This window comes from Symphodus melops (assembly GCF_947650265.1).
Source record: "Symphodus melops genome assembly, chromosome: 10".
Classification (NCBI taxonomy): domain Eukaryota; kingdom Metazoa; phylum Chordata; class Actinopteri; order Labriformes; family Labridae; genus Symphodus; species Symphodus melops.
The window spans coordinates 13,924,101-13,941,071 of record NC_136700.1 but is presented as its reverse complement, the minus strand read 5'-3'; the positions used below and the strand labels follow the sequence as shown (position 1 = coordinate 13,941,071).

At 39.1% G+C, this 16,971-nt stretch overlaps 1 protein-coding gene across 2 annotated transcripts; it reads left to right on the top strand.

Annotated features, from left to right (window-relative positions):
- Nucleotides 1–8,628: 8,628 nt before the first annotated feature.
- Nucleotides 8,629–16,926, top strand: ctsc (cathepsin C). 2 transcript variants are annotated; one of them, XM_079354961.1, is made up of 9 exons: nt 8,629–8,751; nt 9,094–9,288; nt 10,416–10,561; nt 11,530–11,684; nt 11,860–12,015; nt 12,527–12,645; nt 14,932–15,063; nt 15,360–15,592; nt 16,038–16,926. In XM_079354961.1, the coding sequence occupies exons 2-9, from the start codon at nt 9,129–9,131 to the stop codon at nt 16,302–16,304; spliced, it is 1,368 nt and encodes a 455-aa protein (XP_079211087.1). In that variant the 5' UTR covers nt 8,629–8,751; nt 9,094–9,128; the 3' UTR covers nt 16,305–16,926. The 2 variants fall into 2 exon arrangements, with proteins under 2 accessions (XP_079211087.1, XP_079211086.1); XM_079354960.1 differs by lacking the exon at nt 8,629–8,751 and having other exon boundaries at nt 8,936–9,288.
- The last annotated feature ends 45 nt before the right edge of the window (nt 16,927–16,971 follow it).

The following is a 16,971-nucleotide window of genomic DNA, read 5'->3' as shown; positions in this document are numbered from 1 at the left end:
GTTTTAGATTTCAATAAAGGGATGAATGTTGCACAGAATTGATATACGTTACGTTCTCACTGATCATCAAGATTTTCATGTTCAATCACTCACTTCAGTTATTATGTTTTACAAGCAAGTAGGCAAAAGTAAGTTCAGAATTTATTCGTTCAGAACAAAAAGCAGCTCCTTAGCATCTAAACGAAGACACTGTCATGTACAAATGTGTTTACAACAGCAATTTTTTAAATCCTGGATTGATCTTGGTTCATTAGAGCGATTATCTGATTATTTGAGTCAAAACAAAAGATAATGTGTTACCGTAAATACATGTATATTTAAAGAGACATAAGCTGATTTCTTTTACTCAATGTGAATGTTATTTATTTTTTATTATTTAATGTATTCACCCCTGGCAGAAATAACTATAATGAACAAGGTCATGTTCATGTACACTTCTTACTTATTTTGAAAGATAACAGCAACATCAGGCAGTGTATCCCGAGACTCCAGTAGTGTTTCATCAGAGTTGGTAACAAAAGCTTCTTCACTCGGTGCCAGCTTTCTTTCATTATTTTATTTGAAGTGCTTCTGGACTTTCTAGCCTGGTGAGATAAACGTGGCAAAAATGTAATCAAAATGGGTTTGAATCTGAATGAGATTCTGGGGTGAAACATTTTTTTTTATTTTTTTTTTAGCTGTTTAACAATACAAACATTTTGTAAACATGATTAAGATTCTGTCCATTACTTTGTAAAGGAAGCCTTGTAGTGTTTATCCACTGGGGGCATTTGATAGTTGGCATAACTTTTTAAAGCTTTGTTGTTTTGCTTTTTTTTTCTCCCTCTGATGTTTGGAACTTGAGAATGTAATTTCAAAATGTCATGCTTTATATTAGTGTGATAATGGAAGATGGTTTTATATTTGGATATTTCTCTATTTAATATTTTTACTCAGCTTTGTGAAGTGTGCAATGTGAGATTATGGCTCTAGCTGTTTGGAAAATAAAGTATGTTTAAAGTAAGTGACTTTTTAGTTGGAGTTTATGATGGGTGATGTAGGGGGGTTGTAGATGTCTACTTCAGATTGATATGTTCAATACATTTTTTTTGCTCAAAAACTTCTATTTGAATAGCCTCAACCTACCCAATTAGAGCCATGCTGGTGTGATTTCAGAAAGATTTGATTTTCTAAATGAATTTCTGGCAGATTGTGCTGGGCAACATTCTTTGTCACTGACACTTGGGCCTCCATCACAAGCTTTTTGGAGGCGTCCGACAGACCTGGCAGTAAAAGCAAGAGCAGTTTTGGCTAAATAGCGCTATTCTCATCTCCTAATTAATGAATCTCTAGCTCCTCACTTGAAATTGGCCCACAGTGATGCCTGTGAAGGGCCCTCTATGGTTTGATCTGTAGTCACTGGGTACCAAAGGAGTGGGCAGTGTTAACAGTATGCTCCCTGCACTTTAAATATATCCCTTCAGTGTCTGAATTTATCAAAGAAAAGGTTCAAAGATACATCCTTTGTTGATTTCTTTTAATATTAGAGCAATAAAAATAACACTGTTGGGATAGAAACAACAGCCAAACAAAAAAACTTCTCTATACTTGCTTTTTATTAAATTTTCCAAAACCATCAAATTGGACTTAATTGAATATGTTTAGATTGTACATAAACAACGTTTTCAGAATGGAGCTGTTGGTTCGAAAATGAGCTCAGCTTAATCCAGACGGTATATGCTTAGCCGTGCATTCATTGATAGAATCTGGGACGTGAGCACTGGCGGCTTCTTCTTGCCGAACATTACACTAGGAAGTAACTCTGCAACTTCATATCCATGTTGGGGAGGGGAAAACATTAATTATTTGTGTAAACTTTACCTCTCTGCAATAACACTGTGCTACCAAAGTACTTCGGCGTTGAAGGGTGGTTTGATTCACCCACTCAGAATCAAGAAGGCGGTAAAATAACCTTATTAAAATTTCAAAGAAGATGTAAGCGTGTTTCAAAGATTTCAAAGTCAACGTAAAATCATAAACTGACATCTTTGAAATGACATGGTTATTATTACAATATTTTTTTTAACACTGGGTTGTACCAACCAATTCTAAGACCCTCCAATATGTGTAACTACCATACAGAAGGAGGTTGGGTATGCTGTGGTGAAGAAGAAAAAAAAAACTATGAAAGAATTGTTTTCCTTTTTATGTTTGCCATTTCTAAATCATTGTGTAAGTGTACTAAAAAGTACCTTTGAATCATTATTGAAATCATTATTAAAAAACTATGATTGACCTCTTTGTCTTTTTTTTTAATCTTTTGACTCAATCAGAAAGTAACAACTATTGTAGTGCAATACCAGTATTCTCATACAGTTCAGAGCACTGGGTGCTAAATCAGCTTTCCATACACTTGCTTTTACTTTGCTTCCAGAATTGTCTTATTTTTATCTTGTTTTTTATTGCCTTTGTCTTATTCTTACTGATGGGTTACTTTATCTTTGTCTTTTACTAAGAGCCTTTCTCTTTTGTGTTGAGCACTGTTATCACTTCATGTTTTGTCCTGTACTATGTATGTATCTGTAAAAGGAAGCCAACACACTCATTGTAAACCTTACATTTGACAAAAAACAAGATGAATATACAGATTACTGAAAGTTCAACATGGCTGATGGTGCAAGGATACATGTAACACAGTGTCAGACGGAGTATAGTCAATTTTTTTATATGCAATATTTACTTGCTATAATTGTCAAATAACTTAAAAACTTTCACGTTCACATTTGAAAAAAGGTAACAGAATGGTTTGAGGCTCAAGCAGATGGTTTTCAACCACGCTTTCAGCCACCATGATCATTTTTGAATTCCAGTCCCGATGTCAGGAAGTAAGCAGGTACAGTGTACAGTGTACAGGTACAGTGTACAGGTACAGTGTACAGTTTACATTTCCATTCATGTCTTTTTGGGGGGATTTATTGTGCCTTTATTGGAGAGACAGGATAATAGATAGAGCTGGAAATCAGGGAGAGAGAGAGAGTGGGGAACAGCATTCGGGAAAGTAGCCATAGGTCAGATTCCAACCCTGGCTGCCTGCGTCAAGGACTACAGCCTTCCCACATGGGGTGCACAAATCAACCATTCAGCACCAGTGCCGCAGGAGGGGTTGGGGTTTTTTTGCACCTTCCATTTCCGGCCTCAGTTAGTATTATGTCAGCCAGCAGTTGGACCATGTTCCAGTTTTATCGCCCACTAAAAATGAACTCCACAGTCTGCGAGTCTATTGGCCTATGTACTGAACCCAGTCAGCTAGACATTACCATGACAGCTCCTGAGATATATTGTTTCTCCTCCATCGACTTCGGTGTTGCAGTGACACTGCAGCCAGTACGTGAAGCAACAAAAAAATGCAGAAAACATTTCAGTCATTAAACTGAAGGCATAAAGTTCATGAAAATAAAATAACCTGATGTATTTCATTCTCCCTCACTATTCCCTCTTGGTTTCCTTGATTCACCATCTGTTACAGTTCTTTGTCAGTCTTCTCCACCATTTTTCCCTCCACCAGTTGCTGCACTCAAATGGCCTTATATTCAAGAATGAAATGAAAAGGCAATAAGACAAAAAAAGGGACACATTGAAACTAAAGACAAGCAGGTTACAACTGGTTATTAATTACGAACTCAGGCATAGCTACATCCTTGTCATATCTTTACAAATCTATCAGATCTGCTCTGTTGGGCTGTTAATGTGTATACATCAATATTTCAGTCATCTCCAATTGGATGTTCATGTGTATTTAATATATTTTTTAAAGAGAATCATGGTTGTCTCTGCATCTCTGAGACAATACCCAAAATAAAAGTACCATCGTTCATTGCTCTCTGAAAACATTACAAATCAATTCTTCAGAGAGCAATTTATTAGAAGATCACCAATTAACAAGTATTGGAATCTCCAAAATCTACTCAATTACAACTCTAATGGAAACCTTGGTTGTTTTTTGCTGTCCAAACGTTCTCGTGCTCCAGACTCTCATCCACTAATGTTATCTATCTCCAACCTCCTCAAGACCAAGATGTCCGAACAACAGGCAAAGCCACTGCAACCTGAATTGACCTCACCGATCCTCAGACTTGCCCCAGAGCTTCAAACACATTCAATCAAAAGCCTGAGACAATTCACTAACCTTTCAGAGGTCTGCAGCCACACTGTTCTTATTTCCATGCAAAACATAGCTTCAGCTGCAATTGCAGGTTACTTGAGTACACATCAATAACTTTACTGCACATACCTTGGTTAAAGAAGCCCAGCACCTGCTCTCCATGAAGCCCTTCCTGTTTTAGAACCATCCCATTCATCCTCTTCTTTTCCTCAGGCACCACAAACAAACTGAGCAGATGCATCCCTCCATCTCAAAATCCTTAACTCCTCTCTTTCACCCACCTTTCCTTATTCATCCTCTGCAGTACCACAGCTGTGGCCCACTGTGGTGTATAGCCTTAACCATTCATGTTGTTTCTTTTCACCCTCCCTCTCCCCACACTTTACTCTTTTTAACCATACGTTGATATTAAATGCACCCCTTTTTCCCATAGTTCTGCCCACAGGGGAACCCCGTCTTCTTCACCTTAGTTAATGGACATTACCATTACCTTACCATTACAAACCAGACACTGAATGTCCTACACTCAGGGCATCAATATTAAGAGCCCTTGTCCCCTGCTCTTCTCAAACATACAATGACACATCATTTGTAATGGTCCAAGTGATATCAAATACATTCACACACATCTCACACCCTGACATTTTTCAGGCAGTTCCTCTACCTTAAAGCCAGACCTCATGTTTCTTTTAATCATCCTGACAGCGACTCCATGCATCATGTCTTATATGAAATTATAAATACACACATCTTCTTGTTAGCATCCTTGTTAACTTTGCTGATTTTATCTTTTGGTAGGTAATCTGTGTGTTAATGAATATGCTTGTAGTGGGAGTAAAGCTTAAAAATAGCACATAAAAAACAGGTGATGAAGTGAGTAATCCTCTTGCAGTGCCCCTCATCATGCATCTATATTGTCAGTATTGAGTGTTTCTTGTACTTATGTAATATGCATGTTCTGGCTTTTGCGTCGTTAGATGGACTGTGTGGGAAGGGGTGTCATGGTAACACGATTTACTGTAAACAAGGCTGTATGTGTGTTTATATAGTATGTATTCTACAGTGTGTATACATAGATTGCATAATGTACTGTAGGCCTGGACAATATGGGTGGCTGTGGCTCAGTTGGTAGAGTCGTTGTCTCTCAACCGGAAGTTCGAAGGTTCGATACACAGTTTGATGCAAGCAACATGTCCGGTGTGTCCTTGGGTAAGACATTTAACCCTGAATCCCTGCTGTGCAGGGGCGTATTAATGGTGTATGAACAGGATTTGTTACTTACGATGGTCAATATACATACATCAATGCCATCAGTGTGTGAGTATGGGTGTGAATGGGTAGGTGTAAAAGCGCTTTGAGTTGTCAGAGGACGAGCAAAGTGTTATATAAGCTCAAGTCCATTTATCATTTACCATATGTGTGAGGAAGGTGACAACATTTTATTTGTGTGTAGAAGTATTTCAGTATGAATCAGTGAGGATACTGACAGTTAAGTCACTCCAGAGGACTTAATATATATGTGCAAGATGTAACATTAACACCAGAAGGCTGAAGTGGCCAACCCCACTTCATGATGGAGTGGCTTCACCCAACCCTCCATCTTAATGACAGGCTGCTCATGCATCCCCGTTCCATCTGATCGATCAGGGTAACAAAGCACATGCATGGCAGAATAAGGCAATGAATGTAATGTATGTAAATTGTGTGCCAAGATGTATTGGTTTGAACAAAATGTGAAGAGTATGTTAAAATTGGACAAAAACACGAGTGACACACTGAGGTTTTATTGTACTCTTTATAACAAAATAAGGAGCCAAGACGGTTTCAAAAATCCATTTCATTATGATGTATAGAAAAAATACAATCAGTCAGATGTTAATCAAGCAATCAACATCACCAAGCAAGTTTGAACAGAGTGAGCAATTTCATAAATGTTTACCTTTACTTTGTACTTACCTCAGCAATGCATTAAACGTTAACATTTGCACCTCATTTTCCCACCTTTATATAGCTGTAATGTTGAGTTTGCATTATTTATTGTTATAATCTTTAGATTTTCTACTATAAACATTATAATACATTCTTATTACATGGTTGAATTCCCCCATGTTTGTTAAGCTCACTTTAAATAGTTCCAAACAAAACATGGCTTGTATAAGGAACTGTGCATGGAAGAAATTAATATACAGTTTGTGCCATGCTGTCACCCACACAAGTATCTGACAAAAACACAATTTTCTGAGTAATGTGTGTTTTTTTTAATTATGGGTTTTGGACTGTTTAAGGACATAACTGTTGACTTTGGTTATATTTTTCATAATGCTGCCCTTACAGGCCAGGCAGAAAATTGCAGTTTAAACAAATGCAATACTTGAATTGGCCAGCCTAAACATTTATATAGAGGTTTTGAGATTCACTTTGTCTGTTCAAGCATAACTGAAGCAGCTCCAGAAATTGTGTATGCCTGTGTATGGGATGGGTGTTATGTACAAGAAATTAAACAACAAAGTTAGTATGGAGTGCTGTCAAGCCAAGGAGACAACAGACTGAGCAGAGAGAAAAAGAACCAAAGGCAGAAGAAGAGAAAGTGTGATGAAGGCAGTGAAGGAGCAAGCAGGGAACAAATCTATGGGTGCCAATATAGCAGAACTGAAAGTCACTTGAGCTTTAATTTCCTGCCAGTGGAAGCGAGAACAATATCAAGATTGGAACACACGTTTCAATGAGTCACTTTTAGATGGTGCTCAGTGGGCTTAGGTTGTTAACATTCATAACGCCAACCCTCCATCTCTCTACTTCCTGAATCCTCTAGTTTGCCTTATTGTATAGAAACATCAAGGCAGTTACATACACATGTGCTGACACCAATGCACACACACACACACACACATTTCCATACAAACACATTGTAATGGCACTAATGAGACGGCATGACTAATACCTCTTCAGTCCCTTCTCCAGATGAGTGCTTATTATGGTCTGTCAAGGAGATGAGTCAGTCTATGTCATGGTTACTATGGTGATCAAAGCATTCAGCACTTCCTTTTAAGTGCCGGCTGGCTAAAATAAGCTCTTGAACCCCTTTAACCACAGACCTATCAGGACTAGGATACAATTATACATACAGTCCTTCTCTCGCTCTCTCTCTCTCACACACACACACACACACGCACAAACTTACACTCACACAAACAGGGACTACTGACTGTCTGACCATAGGTGACAATTAAAAGAATCACCACACAAGATCACGAAGTAGAAAACAATCGCTAAACAGCAAAAAAAGAAATAAATCACTAAGGCCTTTTGCCCTTTATAGATATATTGAAAGGTCACTTTCGTGGCTCAGTATATTTAATGATCAACCTCAAATCACTTTTGGATGATCACCTTGATGAGTTGGGCAGTGTGCTTCTGCTGCATTTTTGCCAAACACACAAGACCGCAGAATTTACATTTTATTTCACTTTGGCACGTTCCCAGATTAAATATACAGCTCTTTAATAGTGAAATGTGTTTAAATGGCAGTTTCTAAACTGTCAAATACCAATTCTTGTTAATCATAACTTACATTCATCCACAGGTTCTGTGTTGCACAATTCTTATTACAAGCACAGACACTTAGTCTAGAGGTTCACCATTTCAGTTGTACCGTTATTGATCCAGTTTAAGTTGTACTGATTGGTTGAAAGTGACACTTCTCTTAACAGCAAATCATCAAATATGTAAATTCAATCAGTAATACAAAATATTAGTGGTGGATGTAGGGAGTTAGCGCTATGAGTATGGTTATCAGAGAAACAGTGATTGTACAGTGAGTAGAGACCCCAAATAATAACTCCCACAAACATAGCACAAAGTGCAAAGACAGCAGCCAACCCCCTACTGTGCAATAAAAAAGTTGTTTGTAATGACCCTGGTTCTATTGGACCGAAGACCCGCAACCCTAGAACACAGAAAGAAGTGTGTTGGCAGATGCTAGACACATTTACCAGAGTCAATGTAAAATGTGAAGAGAAAAAAAAAAGATATTATGTTTAAATTAGGGTGCCCATTGACACATTCAACCTTATGTGGCCTGCTTATGGTGAACTGGCCTTTAATGTTTCCAAACTGACCTTAGGTGCTCTGCTTGAAGTAGCCCTAATTTCTGCATCTACACATTTATTTTACACGTGTTTATTAAATAGGAGATTATTTTGAGCTACCTTTCATAAATTAGCAATGTTATACTTGTTTAACCATGCGCTGAAAAAAAACACATATTACCAATATTACAGTAATTAACACCAAAATCACAGCAACATTAACACAATAATGACATAACAGTGAAAACAATATGAGAACATTTGCTTTGTTAATTTTACAGATATTGTGAATGTTTATATTTAGCATCAGCATTTAGCAGCTAAACAAAGACAATATACCGCAGAAGAAATAACTATCCAAACCCACCATACAGGCAAGCTAAATGAGCATGCGCAGCAGCTGATGGGTCACATGACAAGAAAAACGAAACCAAAAAGGAGTGGACACACAAAGCGCTGTCGAGGGCGAGAGTGTTCACTGTGTTCCTCTTGTTCACGGACTGGTTGGTAGACTTAATAGAAGTAAGTTAAAAAGTAGAGTTAAGCGATTGTATTGATTCTGTCTGGCGTATAGGCCCATGGTTCACGAACATAAATGAAAAAAAAAAAAAGATAAGCTCGAGGTAATATTTGCTGAGAACATTAGCTCGCAAGCTATCCTTCTGGCTAATTTTACCTATGTGCGTTGCACTTTAGGGATCTATCTTGACCGTAAATTTTAAAATGGGATCTTTGTAAAAACATTTCTGTTTGCATAAATAGTGGGTAGGATACAGGGGTCAATGGAGAAGTGAAGTAGAGCAGGGAAGTGAAATTTTAAGACGTTTTTCCCACTGAATTAGATCTGGCTGTTTAAATCTCCAGGTGTTTGTAGACTGTTGGCCGAGCTGTGATTGAAGATGAAGCTGAGCGGTGTCCTAGTGTGCGTAGTCATGCTTTGGGTTGAAGGGTCGTGGGGTGACACACCGGCCAACTGCACCTATGAAGACCTGCTGGGCACGTGGGTGTTCCAGGTGTCCAAAGGAGGACACGATAAGACCATCAACTGCTCCGCTCAAGGTAAAGTCCAGCACCCATCATTAGCAGTACTATTAATAGTATTAAACTGCTGACACCATGGTCACACATCACAAGTGATGACAGTGGTCAACTACAAGTTTTTTGTTTTGTTTTTAAGTTGCACATTTCAGCAACAATGTAATCTAACGGGCTCCTCACATTAGTAGTAATTTCATGTGACATGTTGACATCCGGCTGTATCAGATTTGTGCTATGAATGAGGAAATCAGGTGATTCAATGATTACTTCCCGTTTTTGACAAATGGTGATCTGGTTAGAACCTGTTGTCCGTGTTATTTACTGCTGTGTTGTTTGTGTTTACTAGTTGGTTAAAATTAAATTAAGCTTCAATTAAAATGTGCAGTGTTGTACATTTCTAAAGAGAGACTATTTCTGCCCTCACATGTCATATCTCCAACTGATTTCACGAGAACAATGTTGAACTGAATGTCACTAGGAACTTTGTAAAGACATGCCAATCGTGGCAGTGCTGAGTTAAAACAGCTCATTGCAGGATAGTCCACAACTGTGTTTTAGGGTGTGACTTAAAGATCATACACCTGTTGATTTATTCAATACTCCCTAATCTTCCAAAGGTTATTGTATTAATTTCCCTATGAAATGAATACTCAAAAAGAAGGAACAGAAGACGGAGCTCACACCTGCTGGACTCGAATGTACGGATGATAGCCAGACTGGCTTGAATGATGAGGGCCAGTCACTGTGTACTTTGAGGAAAAAAACACGAGTGTGCAGTTTAACTTTCATGAACATGCATGTCAATTTCTTTGATGACATTTCTTTTTTTTTTCTTTTCTTAGTCTTCCTCAAAATGCATAATGAAAAAATATTCTTCCTATCATTATTTGTTTCTCATGTCTGTGCCTATTACTCTTCTGTACTAAAGGCATTCAAGTCCAAAAATAAAAAGTCAATTAAGGAACCTATTAGGAAGACGGGCACACCAAAAGTTTGTCTTTTAAAATAAAGGGAGTATTTAATACAGTTTTCTTGACTCTTCATATTGTGTATGAATTGAACTCAATTTTGTCGACACATAAAACTAACCCCATAAAGTTGTCGGTAAGTTATTAAAGTACATTGCATGTTGTGGTGTTGCTCCGCAGCTACAGGCCAGAGCGTTGTGACAGTGACCCTGGACAAGTTGTCAGTAGCCACGGATGAGCTGGGAAACACCGGCTTCTTCACCCTTATCTACAATCAGGGCTTTGAAGTGGTCCTTAACGGGTACAAGTGGTTCGCCTTCTTTAAGGTAAAAGATGCACGGATGTTATGAGTTCATGTCAACAATCACCTCTGCTTTTGACGTTGCGAATTCTGCAAGATCCTGAAAGTGTGGTTCAGCCTTTTCATTTCATTGAAGTTTATTTTGAATCATGTGTACAGAACAGAGTGTTCACACAAGAGAAACAATCAAAATATACATACATGTATAAATAAAATTAAATGAAAAGAACAATATATATCATATATGTATATATACATTTATATATGTATAGAAATAAAATATAAGTACACATGTTTAAAAAGGAGTAGGAAGAAGTAAAACACATTAATTCCTACCCCCAATTACTTTCTCAAAGTTGGGTCTCAAAGCCTTCACTGTGGTCGTTTTAAACATTAACTTTAAGTACGCTTTTTACACTCGTCATTGTCCTTTAAGTATCAGCTGACCACACACTCTACAGCTAAAGTTGAACTTTTCTTTCGTGAGAGGAAGAGTGTCAGCGATTTTTTTGATGCAGTGTGTGCAGGAAATTGCTCTTTGGGTTAACAGCTCTGCAGGTTATTTTTAATGCTCCCTCTCATTAGAGGGTTAGTTTGAGATTTTAATCAACTTCCTCAGCCTTCATCTGAGTTGATGCTATCTGCGGTCAATCGCGTATCTTTTTCAGGTTGACACACAAAGATGAGGGCCGTTTGAAAGAAACTTTGGTTCAAGCTAACAGCGAGTCACGGGTTACTTCTCATCACTCACATGATACTGAGTGGAAGGCCGTCTATCAAACCCACAACATGATTCATTCACGCCTCTTTAAACTTCCCCTTTTTAAGTCGAAGGGGGAGACTGAGTTGTACCAGACCTGTGCAGGATGTGTTAATTCTATTCTCAAACTCGGAACTTGTCGATTTCTGTCTGAATCATGTGCTTAAGTGAATGAATAAGCTTGACTGTGCATGCTGGATAACATGTCGAATGGTTTTACTCTGTCCTCCCAGTACACTGAGGAAGGCTCTAAGGTGACCAGCTACTGTGACCAGACCCTGCCAGGATGGGTGCACGATGTCCTGGGTCACAACTGGGCTTGTTTTGTAGGGAAGAAAATTAAATCAGTACCACCTCAAACGAATTACAAACCAGTCCTCAGCAGCAGGTATGTAAATCCCCATCACCTGTATCATTCTGTAAAATACAAAGTTGAGAAACACAAGTTATAACAAAGGAACGGCAACAAGCTAAACTTCAGTGGCCAATGGAACTTTTTTAGCACACCTAGCCATAGGTGGTGTCATTGATCATTGCTTTTTTTTTTTTTTTGTACCCAACAGGCTGCTCCAGAAGCCGTACAAAAACAACCTAGACTTCATTGATTCCATCAACTCTGCTCAGAAATCCTGGAGAGCTGTGGCGCACCCTGAGAATGAGATGTACACTCTGCAGGAGCAGCACTACCGAGCAGGGGGTCCCGCTTCCAAGATCCCCGTGTGAGCATTTATTTCTACTTTCCACACTGTGCTACAGAGTCCTGCATGCAGGAGTGACGACCAGAGACGACTTTAGAAAATGTGTCCCCTCGAAAAAACCAAAAACAAACGGTATGCTAAAAAAGTCTAATATTAATATAAAAATGTTCTGTGTGAATCCTGGCACAAAGAACTCAGGCACAGAGCAAGTTTGTCTTCACACGGATTAAATGAAACAGACTTTGGGGTCATGCGTACACATGCCCGGCTCCTTAGTGTGAAACCACTCCTCTACCTAAACAGATGACTGTAAATGAGGTGGTTGTCTCTCCTTCCCTAAAAAAGATTTGATTTTTGGTATCAATCAAAAGCGACAATACTTCCTGTCAGGACTGCAAGGACTCCATATGCGGTTAAATATCTTTCCATTACCCACCACCACTGGACTTAACGCATTACATTTGTAGAGTGTTATTTTTTCTATAAAATTGTTTACCAATGCTAAGTGTATTTCTGATTCTTTCTACTTCAGACGTGTTCGACCCATGCCTGTGAAAGCTGAAGTCGCCAAGATGGCAGCTGCTCTGCCTGAGCGCTGGGATTGGAGAAATGTCAACGGTGTCAACTTTGTCAGCCCTGTGAGAAACCAAGGTGAAAAAAAAAATGCACGAGTAGTCCTATTAAAAAGTCTTAACTTTCTCCTCTACTAAATCGACGGTCTTCAAAGTCTTAACTGTGCTGACGTGAACAATTATCCAAACAAGAATTTGACTCGACCAGAAGGAGAAACAGCTGTACCTTTCACGTGTGAGCAGCTGTCGGTAAGAGCACTCACTGAGCAGACACTGATCATCGGCTCGGCGTTTCTTTGCTCCCTCTTGGTCGACCTGGGTCTGTTTTCTGCACAGCCTAGTGTGTGAGTAGAGAGATTATTCGTGCTGAGTAGTATTTGAGTGTCTGAGAGGGCCTCTGTAGAGCTGGGTTTAAGGAACTGGAGAGGGCTGAAGTGTTTCAACAGGGGCCCTTTAAGCCACTGCAGCGCTGCGAGGCTTATTTTCCTTCAATGTTGCGAGGCAGGTGGGTTTTGTAGTTTCCGTTCCAGTCAACAAAAATGTTGGGATTAACAATAAATTGGTCTGGCCTGCTTGCATAGGACCATGATATACTGTGTTTCCTAGCATGACATTTAAGTCAGTGTGGATATTTAAATAGGACCTGTTTGAGAGCTTGCTTTTTTTCGTCAAAAATAAATCACACATTACCTTCTATTAGAACAATAAAAAAAAAAAATCAAAAATGGTTTAAAAAACTACTTACACTAGCCAATGTTTTTTTTTTTGGTATAGACCTATCTTTAAATTAAATGAATGGTTGTTAAACCTCTTTAGACCAGAGGCCCTGTACCCAAAGAAAACCTGTTGTCAGTGTCACCCTGAGTTGAATCATCACTACAATTAAACTCTCTACAAATCCCCGCAGCCTCTTGTTCCCTGACCCAGTTTGTGTCTTCGGAGCTCTGTATTAAAAGCTGTGTCTTACGCTATGGATAGAAACGGTTGGCTATAATCAGCGTTATCTGCCTCTGCGCCTTTCTCCCGTACTATTCATTACATCTAATGAGGAGAAGTAAACTGGGGCAGAAACATTCACAAACGCAAACTTGTGTACTTAGTCAAATGAACATAAAACGGTGTTAAAGTGGAGGAGTTAACAAATATTGAAGACTTTAAGCTCGATGTGTTTTTGTGTGGAGGGCTCGGAGGAGATGAGGCGTGCAGAGTCAGTAACTTCTTCTTAAAATTCACTTTAACAGCCTTGCTTTGATTTTAATTAATGTGATCTTTTCCCTGATTCATTAGAATGATCTTAACCATTTTATCTATTCCTTGTCCTTCTGATGTCATGCTGTAGTCGTTCTTTATTACTTATACTTTCCCACTGATTTATAGCAGATTAAATTTTCTTTATTTTGTTTTTTTACTTTTCTGTGACGTCGTCTGTTTCTCTTCTTCTTTTCATCCTCTTTTAATGCTTTCTCCACTCGTGATCATTATTATATTTTATTCTTTCATTTGTCCTATTTACTCCTATGTTGTGTTGCTTTACTTGACGTTGGCCTTTTCAGACCTGTTGTCTGTACTTCTACTTCTACTTCTTCTTTTTCATTTCTTTTTGTTAGAGCTGTGTAGACTTTGGCCTGACTATAAATGTTTGTTGTGTTGTCTGGTCTGTCACTTTGTAAACATTTTTTTTTTTTTTAAAGGAAGAATGCGTGACTTTTTTGGATCCAGCACTTGTCTTCACACAAAGGATTTATGAAATGAAAAGCACCATTAAAGCACAAACAGCGGTCAAAATTGTCCTTTGCTCAAGCTGCAGTTGCCTGTGGCCTGCACTGTAGTGTTAGCAGGCTAATGTTAGCACACTTTGGCTAACTCATAGCTTGATCTTGCACATAAATTGACACGGAATGACTGACCTAAAGACACTTGTGTGGCATCTAAATAAGTACTAAGTCGGTTATTTTATTCTTTTTTTTCTCGAGTCTTTGAGACTAAAACATTTTTATATTCAAAGCTGTCCTGTCCCTGTAAAATGATGTGAACACAGCCCGATATCAGAACAGCTGGCAGAACTCGCGCTTCTCACTCACACAGATGTAAAATGTTGCACATTCTTCCTTTTAAAGAATCTATATATATATATATATATATATATATATATATATTATTGTTGTTGTGAATGCACCAGGTTGCAAAGGTATTCTTGTCATTAGTTCCATCCTTAAAGGAAAAGTTGTTCCTACTGCCGAAGGAAAAAGTCAAGATTGAATCTTAACGGTGAACAATCACTGAGTAAGCTTCATTATTTTGGTTGCTGTAGTGTGAGGATTAGTTTGACAGTACTTGATTGTATATCTCTGCCCTGTTGTTTCAGCGTCGTGTGGTAGCTGCTACTCCTTCGCCTCCATGGGAATGCTGGAAGCTCGTGTTCGAATCCTCACCAACAACAGCGAGAGCCCCATCCTCAGCCCTCAACAAGTGGTGTCCTGTTCTAAATACTCTCAAGGTAGGGTAGCTAGAGGCTCTGGTCTGCTTCCAGGACTACAGCCTGTGTACTTAAGGAACCCAACCTATAACTGCTCGGCGTCAGGTGCCCTCACTTTGCCATTTTAAAAGCCAAGCATTGAGTTCCTCTCTTGATAAAAGCATTTTGGCTGATTTATTTTGAAGAGCCCTAGTAAGCCTATTTAAAACGTTCCTTCTTGGACCCAATGTGAGTGTACGCTTGTAAAAACATCAAGATAATCTACATCGTAGAAAATATTGGAAAGTTCTATTAAAAATTCATCTGTCCTCTTGAAGGTTGTGACGGTGGGTTCCCTTACCTGATCGGCAAGTACGCACAGGATTTTGGCATCGTGGACGAGTCGTGCTTCCCATACGTCGGGAAGGACTCTCCTTGTGGCGTTCCTCAAAACTGCTTGCGTGTGTACACGGCAGAATACTACTATGTCGGTGGGTTTTACGGCAGCTGCAGTGAGAAGGCCATGATGATGGATCTGGTCAAAAATGGACCAATGGCAGTCGCTTTCGAGGTAATGCAGCCTCCCTATTTTTTCCAAGAAGCTTTTTCTTTACATGCAGGATTATTGCGGTCTCCTCGGTCAATGTTTCACTTCAAATTGACATTTAATTTGATGTTTGTAGAAGTCAGTTTTCAATGCACCATGTCTCTACTGTTATAAATCTATGACACTATTGACTTGAGAAGCACAAAACTAAGTCATTAAGAAGCTGCACACACAAAAAAGTAACCAGCAGATATTGATTCCCTCACAACTTTACTCAATGTCTTGAAGTACGAGTTTAACCTGGCCCATTAACCCCAAATTCAGAGAGCTATAGTCTCAACAGTGATTTGAGTACCAGGGTTATTAATGGGAACTTTTTTTCTTTCTTTTTGATTTTGTGGAGACATCAGGCATCATAGGTTTAGATTGTATTTAACAGAGATATATGAATTTACGTTTTCTCTCCCAGGTGTACCCTGACTTCATGAACTATAAGGAGGGCATTTACCACCACACGGGCCTGGCAGACCCCTTCAACCCCTTCGAGCTCACCAACCACGCAGTGCTGCTGGTGGGATATGGCCGCTGTCACATGACCGGACAGAAGTACTGGATTGTGAAGAACAGCTGGGGCACCAGCTGGGGCGAGGACGGCTACTTCCGAATCCGCAGGGGAAGTGACGAGTGTGCCATTGAGAGCATTGCAGTCGCAGCCAATCCCATCCCCAAACTGTAGACCCAGAAACTCGTCTAAAGCAGGGGACATCTTGTCACATGGGTAGCACTGAGATGTCTTTATTTCTCTCAAATCAAACAAGTAGCTTGAGCATGATTTCTGACTGTAACTCATGATTGTATGAAACCAATAGAACTCCCATACACAATACCAAAGTCTGTCAAGCTGAAATGACCATTACGGTTTCTATAGTTGATTGTATCGATCTGTTTTCAAGATCTTTTATTAATACCATGTGAACGATTTTACTTCAAGCTGTAACTGCCTGACAATGAGGGACTGCTACATACTGTGACATATCATGATAGTTTTTACATTTTAACATTTAAAGGGAACTGTTAGCTGAGGAGCTAGTCTCTGTTTGCTTGCGGTTTGCACTGCCCTTGATTCCTTGTCTCAGGGATTCACAGTAAAAAAAGAAAAGAAAGTGTATTTGCATCATATTGAAACCGTTTCTCCCATGTTTCTCGATGGGAGTCATTTTAAAGGGATTTGTTGATCAATTTAAAAAAGGGATATGTCTGATTCTGGTGCCTTTGATTCTGCAGCTCTTTAAGTGTTGCAATGTATTGTGAAACTTTCTCCTGTACTAAATCGACAAAATAAAAGCAATTCAATGTCACTGTCAGTTTGGGCGTGTTTAGAAGGACGGACCGCAACCTTGTTT